The sequence below is a fragment of the Taudactylus pleione genome, unplaced genomic scaffold (assembly GCF_031769625.1).
Source record: "Taudactylus pleione unplaced genomic scaffold, aTauple2 ptg001329l, whole genome shotgun sequence".
NCBI classification, from domain to species: Eukaryota; Metazoa; Chordata; class Amphibia; order Anura; family Myobatrachidae; genus Taudactylus; species Taudactylus pleione.
In genome coordinates, this window is record NW_028285729.1 from 896,582 (window position 1) to 911,275 (window position 14,694).

At 43.6% G+C, this 14,694-nt stretch overlaps 1 protein-coding gene across 2 annotated transcripts in view; it reads right to left on the bottom strand.

Moving 5' to 3' along the window:
* Nucleotides 1–5,129: 5,129 nt before the first annotated feature.
* Nucleotides 5,130–14,694, bottom strand: part of KIAA1549 (KIAA1549 ortholog) — a 118,949-nt gene continuing 109,384 nt past the window's right edge. For both annotated transcript variants that reach the window (XM_088463171.1, XM_088463170.1), the window contains exons 15-20: nucleotides 12,252–12,396; nucleotides 11,192–11,506; nucleotides 9,752–9,804; nucleotides 6,944–7,089; nucleotides 6,602–6,771; nucleotides 5,130–6,323 (exon numbers count right to left, since the gene is read on the bottom strand). In XM_088463171.1, the coding sequence (XP_088319297.1) occupies nucleotides 6,093–6,323; nucleotides 6,602–6,771; nucleotides 6,944–7,089; nucleotides 9,752–9,804; nucleotides 11,192–11,506; nucleotides 12,252–12,396 (1,060 nt within the window). In that variant the 3' untranslated portion in view covers nucleotides 5,130–6,092. The remainder of the gene's footprint in view (nucleotides 6,324–6,601; nucleotides 6,772–6,943; nucleotides 7,090–9,751; nucleotides 9,805–11,191; nucleotides 11,507–12,251; nucleotides 12,397–14,694) is intronic.

The window sequence follows — 14,694 nt, forward strand, 5'->3', positions numbered from 1 at the left end:
GACTCAGGAGCACACAGATATACAGGTGTCACATATCACATTACTCAGCGCAGTCTCCCATATACAGACTCAGGAGCACACAGATATACAGGTGTCACATATCACATTACTCAGCGCAGTCTCCCATATACAGACTCAGGAGCACACAGATATACAGGTGTCACATATCACATTACTCAGCGCAGTCTCCCATAGAGACTCAGGAGCACACAGTTATACAGGTGTCACATATCACATTACTCACCGCAGTCTCCCATATACAGACTGAGGAGCACACAGATATACAGGTATCACATTACTCAGCTCAGTCTCCCATATACAGACTCAGGAGCACACAGATATACAGGTGTCACATATCACATTACTCAGCGCAGTCTCCCATATACAGACTGAGGAGCACACAGATATACAGGTATCACATTACTCAGCTCAGTCTCCCATATACAGACTCAGGAGCACACAGATATACAGGTGTCACATATCACATTACTCAGCGCAGTCTCCCATATACAGACTCAGGAGCACACAGATATACAGGTGTCACATATCACATTACTCAGCGCAGTCTCCCATATACAGACTCAGGAGCACACAGATATATACAGGTGTCACATATCACATTACTCAGCGCAGTCTCCCATATACAGACTCAGGAGCACACAGATATACAGGTATCACATATCACATTACTCAGCACAATCTGCTGGTGCGTCATATTCACACTCCTGGACCTGGTGGCTCACTAATGCCACGCAAGTACTGAGGCTAGATGTATGAGAACACATCTGTATATATTTAGGTAACCAGTATATATATATATATATATATATATATACACATTATTTTCAGTGATTTATTCTCTCAGAATGTTGCTTCAATTCAAAGTTTTAATTCAATTTAAATCAACTGAAGTGATTAACAGCAACATGACACATGAAATCCACTTAATGAGCTACGCTTATAGTACAGGCAAGCCATCAATTCATTAGCGACATCTGTTTGAGCTTCAGTGATGTCACTAGCTCCCTGCAAACGGATAGGCTGAATATAGGGTCTGTCCACAAAATGGCAGCCCCCACTGTGTGCAAATAGCGCCTTTTAAATAAACGGACCTCGAACCTCTGTACATGATTTGTATCAAATTCTCACAGTATTGCAGTAATAATATGAAGAGCCGTTTTCATGATGAAGAAATACTAACTGGAAATACAATCTGAAATCATTGGACCATCGGTGAGAATGTTTTAAATTTTTTTTATTATTATTTTGCTCATTTATAACATGCACCAGTCACTGAGTGACACAATCACCAGCCGAGAGACCCCCGTGTCTAACCGACCCCCCACCCCCACCCCCGCACACGTGCACATAATAAAAAAAAAAAAACAGAAAAACATCCTAACATTGGAAAAAATAAAAATAAAAAAAATCACATCTCGAAAAAACTGAGATCACAGCAAATTTCCTCCCCTGGGCTGGTCCCGCCAGCCCCCCCGCCCCACCCAAAAAAAAACACGAAACAGAAAACGACAAAAACTTTTACATACAAAGTTGTGTTTATGGAACTATAGACCTGTAACCAGCCAATAACAACACACACACACACTTCATGGGCCCGGTCACAGCGCTTTCCAGGGTTTAACCCCATCACAGCCCGAGAGACCAGCACTTCGTACCGCAGGAAAATGGGGAACGCCAGGAAATGCTGCTGGGATTAATTTTTGTTATTACAAAATGTTCTGTTCCATTACAAATAAACCTTTTGCTTTGAAGTTGCCATTTCCTCGCCCTTTTTCGATTTTCCCGCATGGTGAATAATCGCAGAATCCCCCAGCAAAGTGTTGGTTCCTTGACTGTAACACGCGGGATGTCAGTGTGTTTGGGGCCCGGATAACGGATTTAACAGAAGCCGACAAGTCAATGATCAGACGATGTGTCAACACCCAGATACAGAACAGTCGTTGTAGATTGTATATTGCTGTGTCAAACTAGCACCTTAAATTAACCCTCCCATTGCTGGTTGGGTCAGCAACATCAGGCATTGTGAGATAAGCCGGGGGTATGTAGCCTGTCAGCAATCGCAATGTCGACAGTCAAAAGATCGACACCCTACTGTTGACTGGCATTTCTACATGGTCGACACACTCGAAAATATTGACAATAGAAAGAGTCTGAAAATTGGGTGTTGAGATCATGTACCTGCCGACATTTTGAATGCTGGCGTGTTGTACCTGTCACCAGCACGAGTCAGGAATACCGGGGTAACGCAGCAGCCTCAGAGACACACGCCCACAAAGGTGAGCTCAGACTGCAATAACACTGGGGACCGATGATGGCTATACAGTAGAGAGCGGCCATGTAGTACGCACCAGCGCTGATGCATGAAGGCGTGCGCTGTTATCCTCGTGTCCGTGGTCTGTCCCGTGACTGCAGAGAACACCTGGCCCTTCTCTGTACGGCCGCTCCCCGTGGGTATGACTTATTTCCAGCTCAGTCTGCGTGACGCGCTTTGTGTAAAGTGCGGACGGGAGGATTTAGGAGCGCGGCCTGGGAGCCGTCCTGCTTCCATGAATTATTCCCAGCCCCCTTGAAAACCTAATTGAGATTTTAAATATACAAGCCCAATAGAATTGACTCAGAGAGGTCAATTTACTACACGGAAGCTTTTCAATGCCAACAACTGTGGTATTTTTGACCAAAACATACCAGGTTTTACACGTAATAATATCGCTGATTTACCTTCTGCGTGTAACAGCGCTGATAATCGGTATCTTTGCAAAGCTGCCGTTTAGTAAATAAGCATTAAAGAGCCAGCACATGAATAGCACCACCCGGAAGTGTGTTTATTTTGGATTTTCATACCTTATCTATAGACAGGGATATGCAAACCTTTCACCAATGGAGATACAGTCACAGCGATGGTTTATAAGGCAGGGGGATAATGCACTCCCTAAATATACTGAGCTCTGACCTCGCCGTCCCCAGGCGGCACCTGGATGAGAGCTGTATCTCAGCAGCCACTGAATAATAAGGGAATACGCTCTTATGCTGTACGCTCAGCCCTGTCTTGATTTATAATGAAACATGTCATTTATAACCACAAACAAGTCGCTCCCAGGCCGGCACAATCTCCCTCATTCCCTCCCACATCTGGAACCTGTTCTATTCTTAAGCCTTAATGTCATGTCCCATCTCACTGCCCAATTCTGTTACTGTGCCCCCTTCTGCCTGGGAGGCTCACCCCCCCCCCCCCAATCTACTACTCTTCCCTAAACCCTTCACTGCACTCCAAACACCTTGCAATTACGGTCCAACCGCGCGCATCTCTCAGATACCCGTTACTCCGTGCGTGTATCTCGTTATGAACGGGAAATTTAACCCTGACACTGCCGATTAAAATCAAACTAAAACCTACAAAACATTGGCCCTCATTCAGAGCCGTACGCTCTGAGCAGAGCGCACGCTCTGAATGAGGGCTGGCCTCCATAACTATGGAGCGTCCTCCTGTACGCTCGTATAGCTGTGGGTCACCACCCACAGCCTATACGAGCGTGCAGTTTGATGGCCGCGATGGTCGTGACCATCGCGACCATCGAAACTGCGAGCCGGAGCCTGCGGTTGAGGTTTTCAACCGCAAGGCCCGGAGTGATTTTGGCTCTATCAGAGCCAAAATCACTCCCACTGACATCACTAGTGATGTCAGTGGGCCGGCTTCTGACGGTAGGCGTTCCCTTAGGAACGCCCCCGTCAGGGAGGCACGCCCCCGGCACGCCCACCAAAGGGGGCGTGCTGTCAATCAACATCGACAGCACGCCCCCTTTGATCAGACACAACGAGCGAAGGACTTTCCTTCGCTCGTCGCGTCTGGCGCATGCGCACGACGGAGCTCCCTCCGTCGTGCGCATGCTCAGTGCACACCATCGACCCACTTGCGAGCGGACAGCCGCTCGCGAGTGGGTCTGAATCAGGCCCATTATCTCTCCAACCACCCCGCTAGTTACACTGTCTGGTGCCTTTCAGTAAAACACGTCCGGTTTCTAAATGTCTCCTTAATATTCATGGTTATGATCTCCCTCATCCTAAACACATTTCTGGGGTCACATTCTCTTACACAGTACTACTTCCAGGAAAGCCGCAAGGGACAAGTAATACTTGAAAAGATGATTTTACACTGCAGAAACGCAGTGTAAAATCATCTTTTCAAGTATTACTTGTCCCTTGCGGCTTTCCTGGAAGTAGTACTGTGTAAGAGAATGTGACCCCAGAAATGTGTTTAGGATGAGGGAGATCAGTAATGAGGGTGTAGCACCCAACACAGCCCAATTTCCGGTTTCTAAAGCTACATTATCACCTGATTAAACATTTTTGGATTAAAATATATTAGAAGTTATACTTCTATTATGATTTAAAAATGAACTTAGAAATGTTCTTTTTAAGTGGATAAAAAGCCCCCTGCTCCCCGCTACCAAAAATGCCTTTTCACATGCCGGGCATTCAGGAACCCTGAGCCCACTCAGTCTAGTCCTACACTACGCCAGCTATATAACCGCTGCAGATGACGCCTAAAGAAGCCTATTTACTCTCCCTTCCGTGAACTAAGTGGGGCGTGATATACCCCAGCAAGGTTTAACCTCCTATAACTTTTTTTAAAAAATACTGCTCGCAAGTTGCCGTTTCATGCAGCTGGAGTTGCGACGTTGCCAGTTTGTGTAGTGACCCGGTTTAGTGCGGGTGAGCGCCAGCGCAGCGAGTACACGTGTGTAAAGTGCTGGGAATCTCATACACCACCTGGTTCCGCACCTGCCAAAAGGTGCGTACACACTACACGATATGCTCCCTGAGCGATATCGTGTAGTGTTGTCCCCGGCAGGCTGCGCTCAGTGTCGTTCATGACATTGAGCACAGCCGCTGAACGATATCATTAACGATATCGTTCATCGCCGGGCTCTCTCCCCCATTCCGCAACATGCAGCAACCTGACGAGATCGTCAGGCTGGCCTGCATGTCAGCCCGATGAACGATGATGACGAACGACCCGCGGGAACGCGCGTCGTCGTTATCATTCGTTTTGGGGTTAAAAATGGACGATAAAGTGGACGACTGAACGATAACGATATCGTTCAGTCGTCCACTTTAATCGCCCAGTGTGTACCCACCATTGTCAGCCAAGAGTGACCTCATTAAGAGCCGATTAAGTTTATTTTAATTATTAGTAATTGTTCGTAAGTTTAAATTTTTACTAACGATTGTGTTTCAAAAAAGTTGTTATTAGAAGACTTATAAGTCTAGTTCGTAAAAAAAAAATATATATTTTTTGTATTAAAAGATTAAAGAGTTTATTTCTTTTTATTATTTCGTTTTATTTTCATACTTAAGGGACAAAGAATGGATGACAGTCAGAATTTCTGTCGTACTAATTAGTATACTTATGGTGAAGTACAGCATGGGGTATGAGATACCTTCTTGTCTAGCTATTGAGGGGTCATTTACTGCTGCTCACCATAATTTTAGCTGTCGTCCAACAGAGTCGCAAATTAGGGAGTGAACAAAAAAAGATCAATTATGTTACAAAAGATGTTTTACCCTTACATGGGTCCCTGAAGGGCAGATCCGGCCCCTCCAAGGCTTTTTGCTATCTTCAGTAGACTATGATATCACATGATGTTTTGTAGTGTTCGGCCCACAAGCACATACTTATAACATGTATGCAGCCGTGTACTCACCTGGACATCAATAATTAAAAAAATGTAGCCCTTTTTGTAATTCACGTCACACAGAGCCGCCAAACTCTGCTCTATCAGGATAACTGTTGCCGGCAATGTGTGTTCTCGGCTCAATGCGATTGTAAGCTCTTGGATCCTAACATGCAGGTCTGACTCATTGTGCTGGCAGGATTGATATGCCCGTTATCTGGGCCCGATACCCGCTACACCCGAGGTGGCCTGTGTTGCTGACTCATCCAGCTGTAAAAATGTTTGGTCACGCGTTTCGTGCGCTCATCTCTTACAGTGCCGGCTACCCCTCACACCCTTCAGCCCGAAGCTCTGGCTTCCATAGGAAGCGGACATTACACCAGCTGAGCGCAGCCCCTATCAGCTGTGGTAGGTGCTCGCTACCGCCTGTTTCTGGGAGAGACGCAGGAGCTCTTCCCGGATGGCCTTGATGAGGGAGGCGGAGGAATGACCCAGGTGGACGTCCTCGGCAGACCCGGAGGGGTAACAGATGGATGGGGGGAGGTGTGATGGCGGCGGCGGACGATTAGGACCTCTGTTCACCAAGTACATTTCGGGGGTTCCGTAATCCTGGGCGCCGTGTGTGGGACCCTGGAAAAGAGGCAGAGTTTAATGAAAGTTCTGTGAATAAATGACTGCCCTGTCCTCTAGAACGTAGGGGGTCATGACTCCCTCATCCTAAAGCTGCTGGAAGAGTAACGTATGATCTGGAGACTCGGGAGGGCATTGTGTGGGATTCATATAGCAGTATAAGGAGGCTTTAGGGGCCTGATCACAAGTGACTTACAGAGGGGCGTATGTTTGAGGACATTACTCATGCACCCTGTAAATACGGCATTACTCCACCATCCTCCTGCCCGCTAACTTACCGCGTCTCTGTGAAGGACATTCCTTGCGTTCTCCTCATCGTGGTTATAGTACGAGGACCAGCCAGGACCCCCGGACGGCTGCCCGGACCTGTTAGATGCCAGGTCTGTGGATTGAGCCCCCATTCGGCTGGCAATGCCCACCTGGGTCAGCTGGTGGATCTGGGCGGAGCCTTTTGAGAGAGATACATTTAAATTTCAACCACATGGAATTGTGAAACATTATTGCAGCAAATCCGAAGCTAGAGAGGAGACAGAAGCTGAATAACTGAAGGCCAGGATACCCAGGAGCAGAACGCCATCATTCACAGATAGGGGCTTATCTCCCACAGAGAGCGGCATTACCTGAATTGCTGCCTAGGGGGCGGGGTCTGGCTACTGACGGTAAGTCCTCCTGGTAGGTATGGGAGGGATACTGCGCGTCTCCCTGCAGAGCCTCTGACTGCTGCACCTCTGCTGGGAGCAGGAACCCCGAGCCAAACCCCGGGCTCCTGAGGAGAGACGGAAAGGAGGCACTGAGAGAGGCATTATACATTCCTACCTCTCAGCTCTATTGCAGTTAGACCCCATCTCTCATTAGTCCTGTGTTCTATAATACAAGCACAAAAATCTCCCCTATCATTATAGATCTGAGGTCACGGGAGGAGTAGAAATAGGAGGACAGGGTTCAGCTGCAGTAAAGGGACTGAGGGGGGACATGTACCAAGCCATCAAACCAGTGAAGAAGCTGCCCACAGCAACCAATCAGATTACACATATCATTTATCTAGTACATTCTATAAATTATAGCTGGAAGCTGATTGGCTACTGTGGGGAACTTCTCCATCTGTCCTCTTTAGAAGATATAATACAGCTCCCCTCCAAGGGCCAATCACTGTTATGCAAAAATGTGGCAAGTAGCTTGTACTCTATACTGTGCATAGCCTTATCTCCTCTGAGTCTCTCCAGCCCCATCCCTCAATGTTTTCTATAACCTAAAGCCCTGTGTCTCTCCAGCCACATGCCCCCATGTGTGTCTCTTCAGTCTCGTGCCCCATGTGTGTCTCTCCAACCTCATGCCCCATGTGTCTCTCCAACCTCGTTCCCCATGTGTCTCTCCAGTCTCGTACCCCATGTGTCTCTCCAGCCTCGTGCCCCATGTGTGTCTCTCCAGCCTCGTGCTCCATATTGTGTCTCTCCAGCCTCATGTCTACACCTGTGTCTCTCCAGCCTTATGTCTCCGTGTCTCTCCAGCCACATCTCCCCCTATATCTCTGAAGCCTTAGACCTCCCCCTTGTCTCTCCAGCCTCATGTCTCCCCTGTTTCTCCAGCCGCATGTCTCCCCCTATGTCTCTGAAGCCTTATACCTCACCCTGTGTCTCTGAAGCCTCATGTCTCCCCGTGTCTCTCCAACCTCATGTCTCACCCTGTGTCTCTCCAGCCTCATGTCTCAACGTGTGTCACTCCAGTCTGTCTCACCTTGTGTCTCTCCAGTCTCATGTCTCCCCAGACTCATGTCTCACCCTGTGCCCCTCCAGCCTCAGGTCTCACCGTATCTCCTCAGCCTCATGTCTCACTGTGTCTCTCCAGCTTCATGTCCTTCCCTGTGTCTCTCCAGCCTCATGTCCTTCCCTATATCTCTCCAGCCTCATGTCTCCCCTATGTCTCTAAAGCCTTATGCTTCTCCATGTGTCCCTCCAGGCTCATGTCCTCCCCTGTGTTTCTCCAGCCTCATGTCTCCCCCTATGTTTCTAAAGCCTTATGCCTCCACGTGTCCCCATGTGTCTATTTTATCTCTACCCACCCCCTCGTCTGTCCCACGTATCCCCCTATCTCTCTCATCTGCCCCCCCCTCCCCCCAAATCTCTCTCTCTTCTATCTCCCTACATTCTCATTTCGTGGGGACAGGTTATAAAACTGTGGGGATGCAGCTCGTAATAGGTGATTCACACAAAATGAGTTCATGAAACAAATTTAATTGTCTAATGGGGAAAAAGAACCACAAGATCAGAGCAAACCTCAATATGTTCTGCACATCGGCATATTCCGCAGCCTGTTGTTGCGGAACACCATTGTAACTTATATTGATTTGTGTGTGTTTTTTCCCTGAATGTGAGTTACTAACATACATAGTTATGTATCAGATCTAAGGAACTTACTACAAAGATTTGCTAGAGTCTTATTTCATGCCTGAGGGTTACACACAGAACATGCACCATAAGTAGTAGACATGGGGGTGTGGGACAGAGGAGGGGGCTCCAGGAGCTGAGCTGGATCAGGACGGCAGAGATGAAGGTAACAGGCTGTTATGTTACATAGCGCTGATCAATCTCTGTAGAGAATCAGTGTAGGAGCACAGCTCCAAACTCACTGTGCCGTGACCGACATGACCGACCTTGCCAGTTCATTAACCCCACTACTAACGGCACCTCCAGGAATTTTCCAGACACCGCTCACCAACATCAAGTGCATTCTGGGTAACTGAACGCACTTATGCTTCTGTCTGTTTTGCAATGGATGCCGTACATTTAAAGGACAATAAAAGTGTACAACATGTTTCTGCGCAACACCCCCAAAAGTTCTGTAGTTAAACGAAAAAAGTCATCTAATGCAAACGTTACCAAATAGATGAATTTCCCTACAAAATGTGCCGCAAAACGCACCTGTCACCTGCGCAGAGCAGATGTCGCTGTTTGTGGGAATATCCAATACAGAGAATACAAATAGTGGCACCGCTGAGGTGCGTCATTCATCGGCCGCTGGCTCCTAGTGGATTGACAGCCGTGATTCTCATGAGTATTGACACAACCGACAAAATGGCTGCCTCCACTAGGTAAAGATGAGAGGGATTGTACCTGTCCATTTTCCTGCACTGGTCATGTGACATAGGAGGGCAGGACCTGTGTGCAGAGTACATACTGACAGGCAAGATGGATCAGGCAGGTGCTGAAGTTGCCTCTAGTCTATACGGCTGATATATTAACATGGAAATGCCATATTATTGTATCGCTACCCAGAATCCTTCGCTCCCATGGCTGTTCCAATTACGATTGGTTGGTCAAGAGCCATACTGAGATATGTGAAGGAAACGTGAATACACTGATAGATCATTAGACAACTATGTGCTGCCCCCTGCTGTCCTAAACTCTCATTCCATCCACCAATGTCATTACCTTGTTAGAAGACTTGGAGCAGAGGACTGGACCGCCCCATATTCCCGAAATCTCTGAAAGGCAAGAAAAACAGATCGCTGTTAATATTTTGCATATTGCTGGCCAATCATGGTCCTGTTTGCCAGACATAGTGGAACTAAGAAGCCCAGCAATCTCTGCCAACCACTAGCTAGCAGGACATGCTGGTAATTGCAGTTCCACGATGCCTGTAAAAGCCACATATTCCATATGTCTGCTCCAGATTGCAGGGATGCCTCTCTCTTATCTTTAGCTTTTCTCCCTCCGTGTCCTTCCGGTACCTATAAAGCCTTAAGCATCATCTATATGAGCGGAGTTCCTGTGACCCTGAGATCATGTGATCAGTCAGAGCCAATGTGCTGAGACCTGGCAGACTCACTGCAGATTGAATAAATCATTTCCCTCCCCATCCACAGTTACATTTATTAATTACAGAAGCTCATTGGCTGCAATGTATCCCCTGTACGGTATGTCCGTATATAGTATTTTAGGGCATCTGGGTGTATCTAGTAAAATGGGCCAGGAGCCTGCATGACCCGTGTTAACTCCATCACTACTGAAATTCCCCGTGTTATCCCCATCACTGGTGGGTAAAACAATATAATGTACGAGTCACTACTGAAATAACAATATAATGTACGAGTCACATACTGAAATAACAATATAATGTACGAGTCACATACTGAAATAACAATATAATGTACGAGTCACATACTGAAATAACAATATAATGTACGAGTCACATACTGAAATAACAATATAATGTACGAGTCACATACTGAAATAACAATATAATGTACGAGTCACATACTGAAATAACAATATAATGTACGAGTCACATACTGAAATAACAATATAATGTACGAGTCACATACTGAAATAACAATATAATGTACGAGTCACATACTGAAATAACAATATAATGTACGAGTCACATACTGAAATAACAATATAATGTACGAGTCACGTACTGAAACAACAATATAATGTACGAGTCACTACTGAAGTAACAATATAATGTAAGAGTCACATACTGAAATAACAATATAATGTACGAGTCACATACTGAAATAACAATATAATGTACGAGTCACATACTGAAATAACAATATAATGTACGAGTCACATACTGAAATAACAATATAATGTACGAGTCACTACTGAAGTAACAATATAATGTACGAGTCACATACTGAAATAACAATATAATGTACGAGTCACATACTGAAATAACAATATAATGTACGAGTCACATACTGAAATAACAATATAATGTACGAGTCACGTACTGAAACAACAATATAATGTACGAGTCACATACTGAAATAACAATATAATGTACGAGTCACATACTGAAATATTATATTATACAAATCACATACTAAATGACACTGATCAACAGAGGATAGTCCCATTACTTACATTGAAGTGGGAGGTTGGATGTTGGGGATACTGTCCCCCCCAAGGCGTAGTCCCCCGGCCTGAGCGGGCAGGGATACTGCTGACCGGCTGCTGCCCCATTGTGTTTCCTGAAGGTATCGGCCCGGGCCCCTGGCTGCTGGGGGCCACCAGTGCGAAGGCATCGTCCAGCAGAGACTGCATGGTTTGACGAACCTCTTCAATGGAAGGCTGTGGGGCCACATACTGGGCAGGGGGCGGCATGTGCGGGGGAGAGCCGGGGTACTTGCCCAGATCAGACAGTGGGGTGGGATTATCAGAGGGGAGATCGGGGTCAGACTGCGGAGATAAAGCACGGAGTAGAATTTAGCCGTGACGCGACTACGACAACGTAACCACTGGCGAAAAAAAACATGCATGTAACGTGTCATTAACGTTGATTTAGTACATGCAAATGGATGCGATGGTAACAATCATTGGGGGGAAATGTACTAAGCTCTGGAAAGTGAGCAATCGGAAAGTAATAAACTACCAGCCACTCAGCTCCTAACTGTAATGTTATACAGGCTGTTTGAAAAATGACAGTTAGGAGATGATTGGTTAGTAGTTCATCACTGTTCAATTTATCACTTTCCAGGGCTTACATCTACCCCACAATATTGTACCAAAGGGAACCATCCATATTGGTGTTTCATGAGACTTCCACTTGCAATGAGCTATGCTGTGTTACACTTTCCTTGTTCCGCGTCATTAAATCTGAAACGCGTCAACACAATTGAAAACATTGTAAATGCAACATGATGCCTTTACATATTCATAATGACATAACAATGATCTATCCCGGATTTGTTATAAAAACATATTTAAAAAAACACAGACTGAACATAGCTGCAAACACATCTAAGCGTGCATCACATGCCACACAGTTTCCATGCGTGTTTACGTGTGCTGTAATGCAGTTCTAATAATGCCCGTGTGTTTGTAGCATAAGAGTTTGGATCTGGGTCGATCTGTCTCTGAGAGACCATGAAGCCAATAAGTAGGGGTGACCAGAATACAAGGGCAATAAGGTCCTCATGCTTACCACATAGGCAGAGTTACTGACACCCGGTGGTCTTTTGTAGGTACCGTCGCTGTCCGTTGTAATTAACCGGTCTCTGTCTGCATCTGGGGGGCTTGAGGACCCCTGCTGCTTGCGCCGCTGCTTGGGAGAGCGTCTCGCCCGCGAGCTGAGAATAAGTAGATGTTAATTAATCACGGCAGCTGATAACATGTTTATATTTCAATTGTTTTTGAAACAATGTAAAGTATATGAAAAAGACTTGATGACGGTCTTTAGAAAAAGCGCAATCAGCGGACGGGACCTGCGCTATTATCACTCTACAGATGATCAAATATCTCAAATGTTATCTCCCTGTGCACAGTGTTATTTATCAGAAGGGGGTCCGGGCACACCCGCATGTAGCCACCATAGAGAAATAAATAGCCGCAATCTTCAGTCATATAAAGTGCACTAACTGTGTAATGAAGTCTGTGAACCCCACTAATGACAGTTATGATGCAAATTATAAATCTATCAATTCTCTTCATCTTTTTGTTTTGCAGTTCAGTGAAGGTCTAATTTTAATATATGTGTCTATCAAACTTAAAATGAAATGTAGTGTTCTTGCTGCTCGCCCTTATCCGCCCAGCTCCTCCCATCAGGAGGTGACAAATTCTGCAGCTCCGCGGACGACGTCAGTTTTGTTCCACAAACCCATCACTTCCCCAGGAGAACAGATTATTCTGCACTAAAACAGAATGTACAGAACGCTTCGGCATGTTAATAAAATGGGCCCTCACTGTATAGGTCACATTAATTTTCTACTCCCTGTAATATTTTTGTGTGACGCCGCTTAAGCCAAAATATTTAGTGTAATATTTGATATTTTTTATATAATTGTATATACTGTATAAATATATAGGTCACATTAATATTCTTCTCCCTGTAATATTTTTGTGTGACGCAGCTTAAGCCCAAATATTTAGTGTAATATTTGATATTTTTTATATAATTGTATATACTGTATAAATATATAGGTCACATTAATCTATTCCCTGTAATATTTTTGTGTGACGCCGCTTAAGCCAATATATTTAGTGTAATATTTGATATTTTTTATATAATTGTATATACTGTATAAATATATAGGTCACATTAATATTCTTCTCCCTGTAATATTTTTGTGTGACGCAGCTTAAGCCCAAATATTTAGTGTAATATTTGATATTTTTTATATAATTGTATATACTGTATAAATATATAGGTCACATTAATCTATTCCCTGTAATATTTTTGTGTGACGCCGCTTAAGCCAATATATTTAGTGTAATATTTGATATTTTTTATATAATTGTATATACTGTATAAATATATAGGTCACATTAATATTCTACTCCCTGTAATATTTTTGTGTGACGCCGCTTAAGCCAATATATTTAGTGTAATATTTGATATTTTTTATATAATTGTATATACTGTATAAATATATAGGTCACATTAATATTCTACTCCCTGTAATATTTTTGTGTGATGCCGCTTAAGCCAAAATATTTAGTGTAATATTTGATATTTTTTATATAATTGTATATACTGTATAAATATATAGGTCACATTAATATTCTACTCCCTGTAATATTTTTGTGTGATGCCGCTTAAGCCAAAATATTTAGTGTAATATTTGATATTTTTTATATAATTGTATATACTGTATATATATATATAGGTCACATTAATATTCTACTCCCTGTAATATTTTTGTGTGACGCCGCTTAAGCCAATATATTTAGTGTAATATTTGATATTTTTTATATAATTGTATATACTGTATATATATATAGGTCACATTAATATTCTACTCCCTGTAATATTTTTGTGTGACGCCGCTTAAGCCAATATATTTAGTGTAATATTTGATATTTTTATATAATTGTATATACTGTATACATATATAAGTCACATTAATATTCTACTCCCTGTAATATTTTTGTGACGCCGTTTAAGCCAATATATTCAGTGTAATATTTGATATTTTTTATATAGTTGTATATATTGCATAAATATATAGGTCACATTAATATTCTACTCCCAGTAATATTTTTGTGTGATGCCGCTCAAGTCAATATATTTAGAGTAATATTTGATATTTTTTATATAATTGTATATACTGTATAAATATATAGGTCACATTAATATTCTACTCCCTGTAATATTTTTGTGTGACGCTGCTTAAGCTAATATATTTAGCGTAATATTTGATATATTTTATATAATTGTACATACTGTATAAATATATAGGTCACATTAATATTCTACTCCCTGTAATATTTTTGTGTGACGCCGCTTAAGCCAATATATTTAGTGTAATATTTGATTTTTTTTTATTATTGTATAGACTGTATAAATATATAGGTCACATTAATATTCTACTCCCTGTAATATTTTTGTGTGATGCCGCTTAAGCCAATATATTTAGTGTAATATTTGA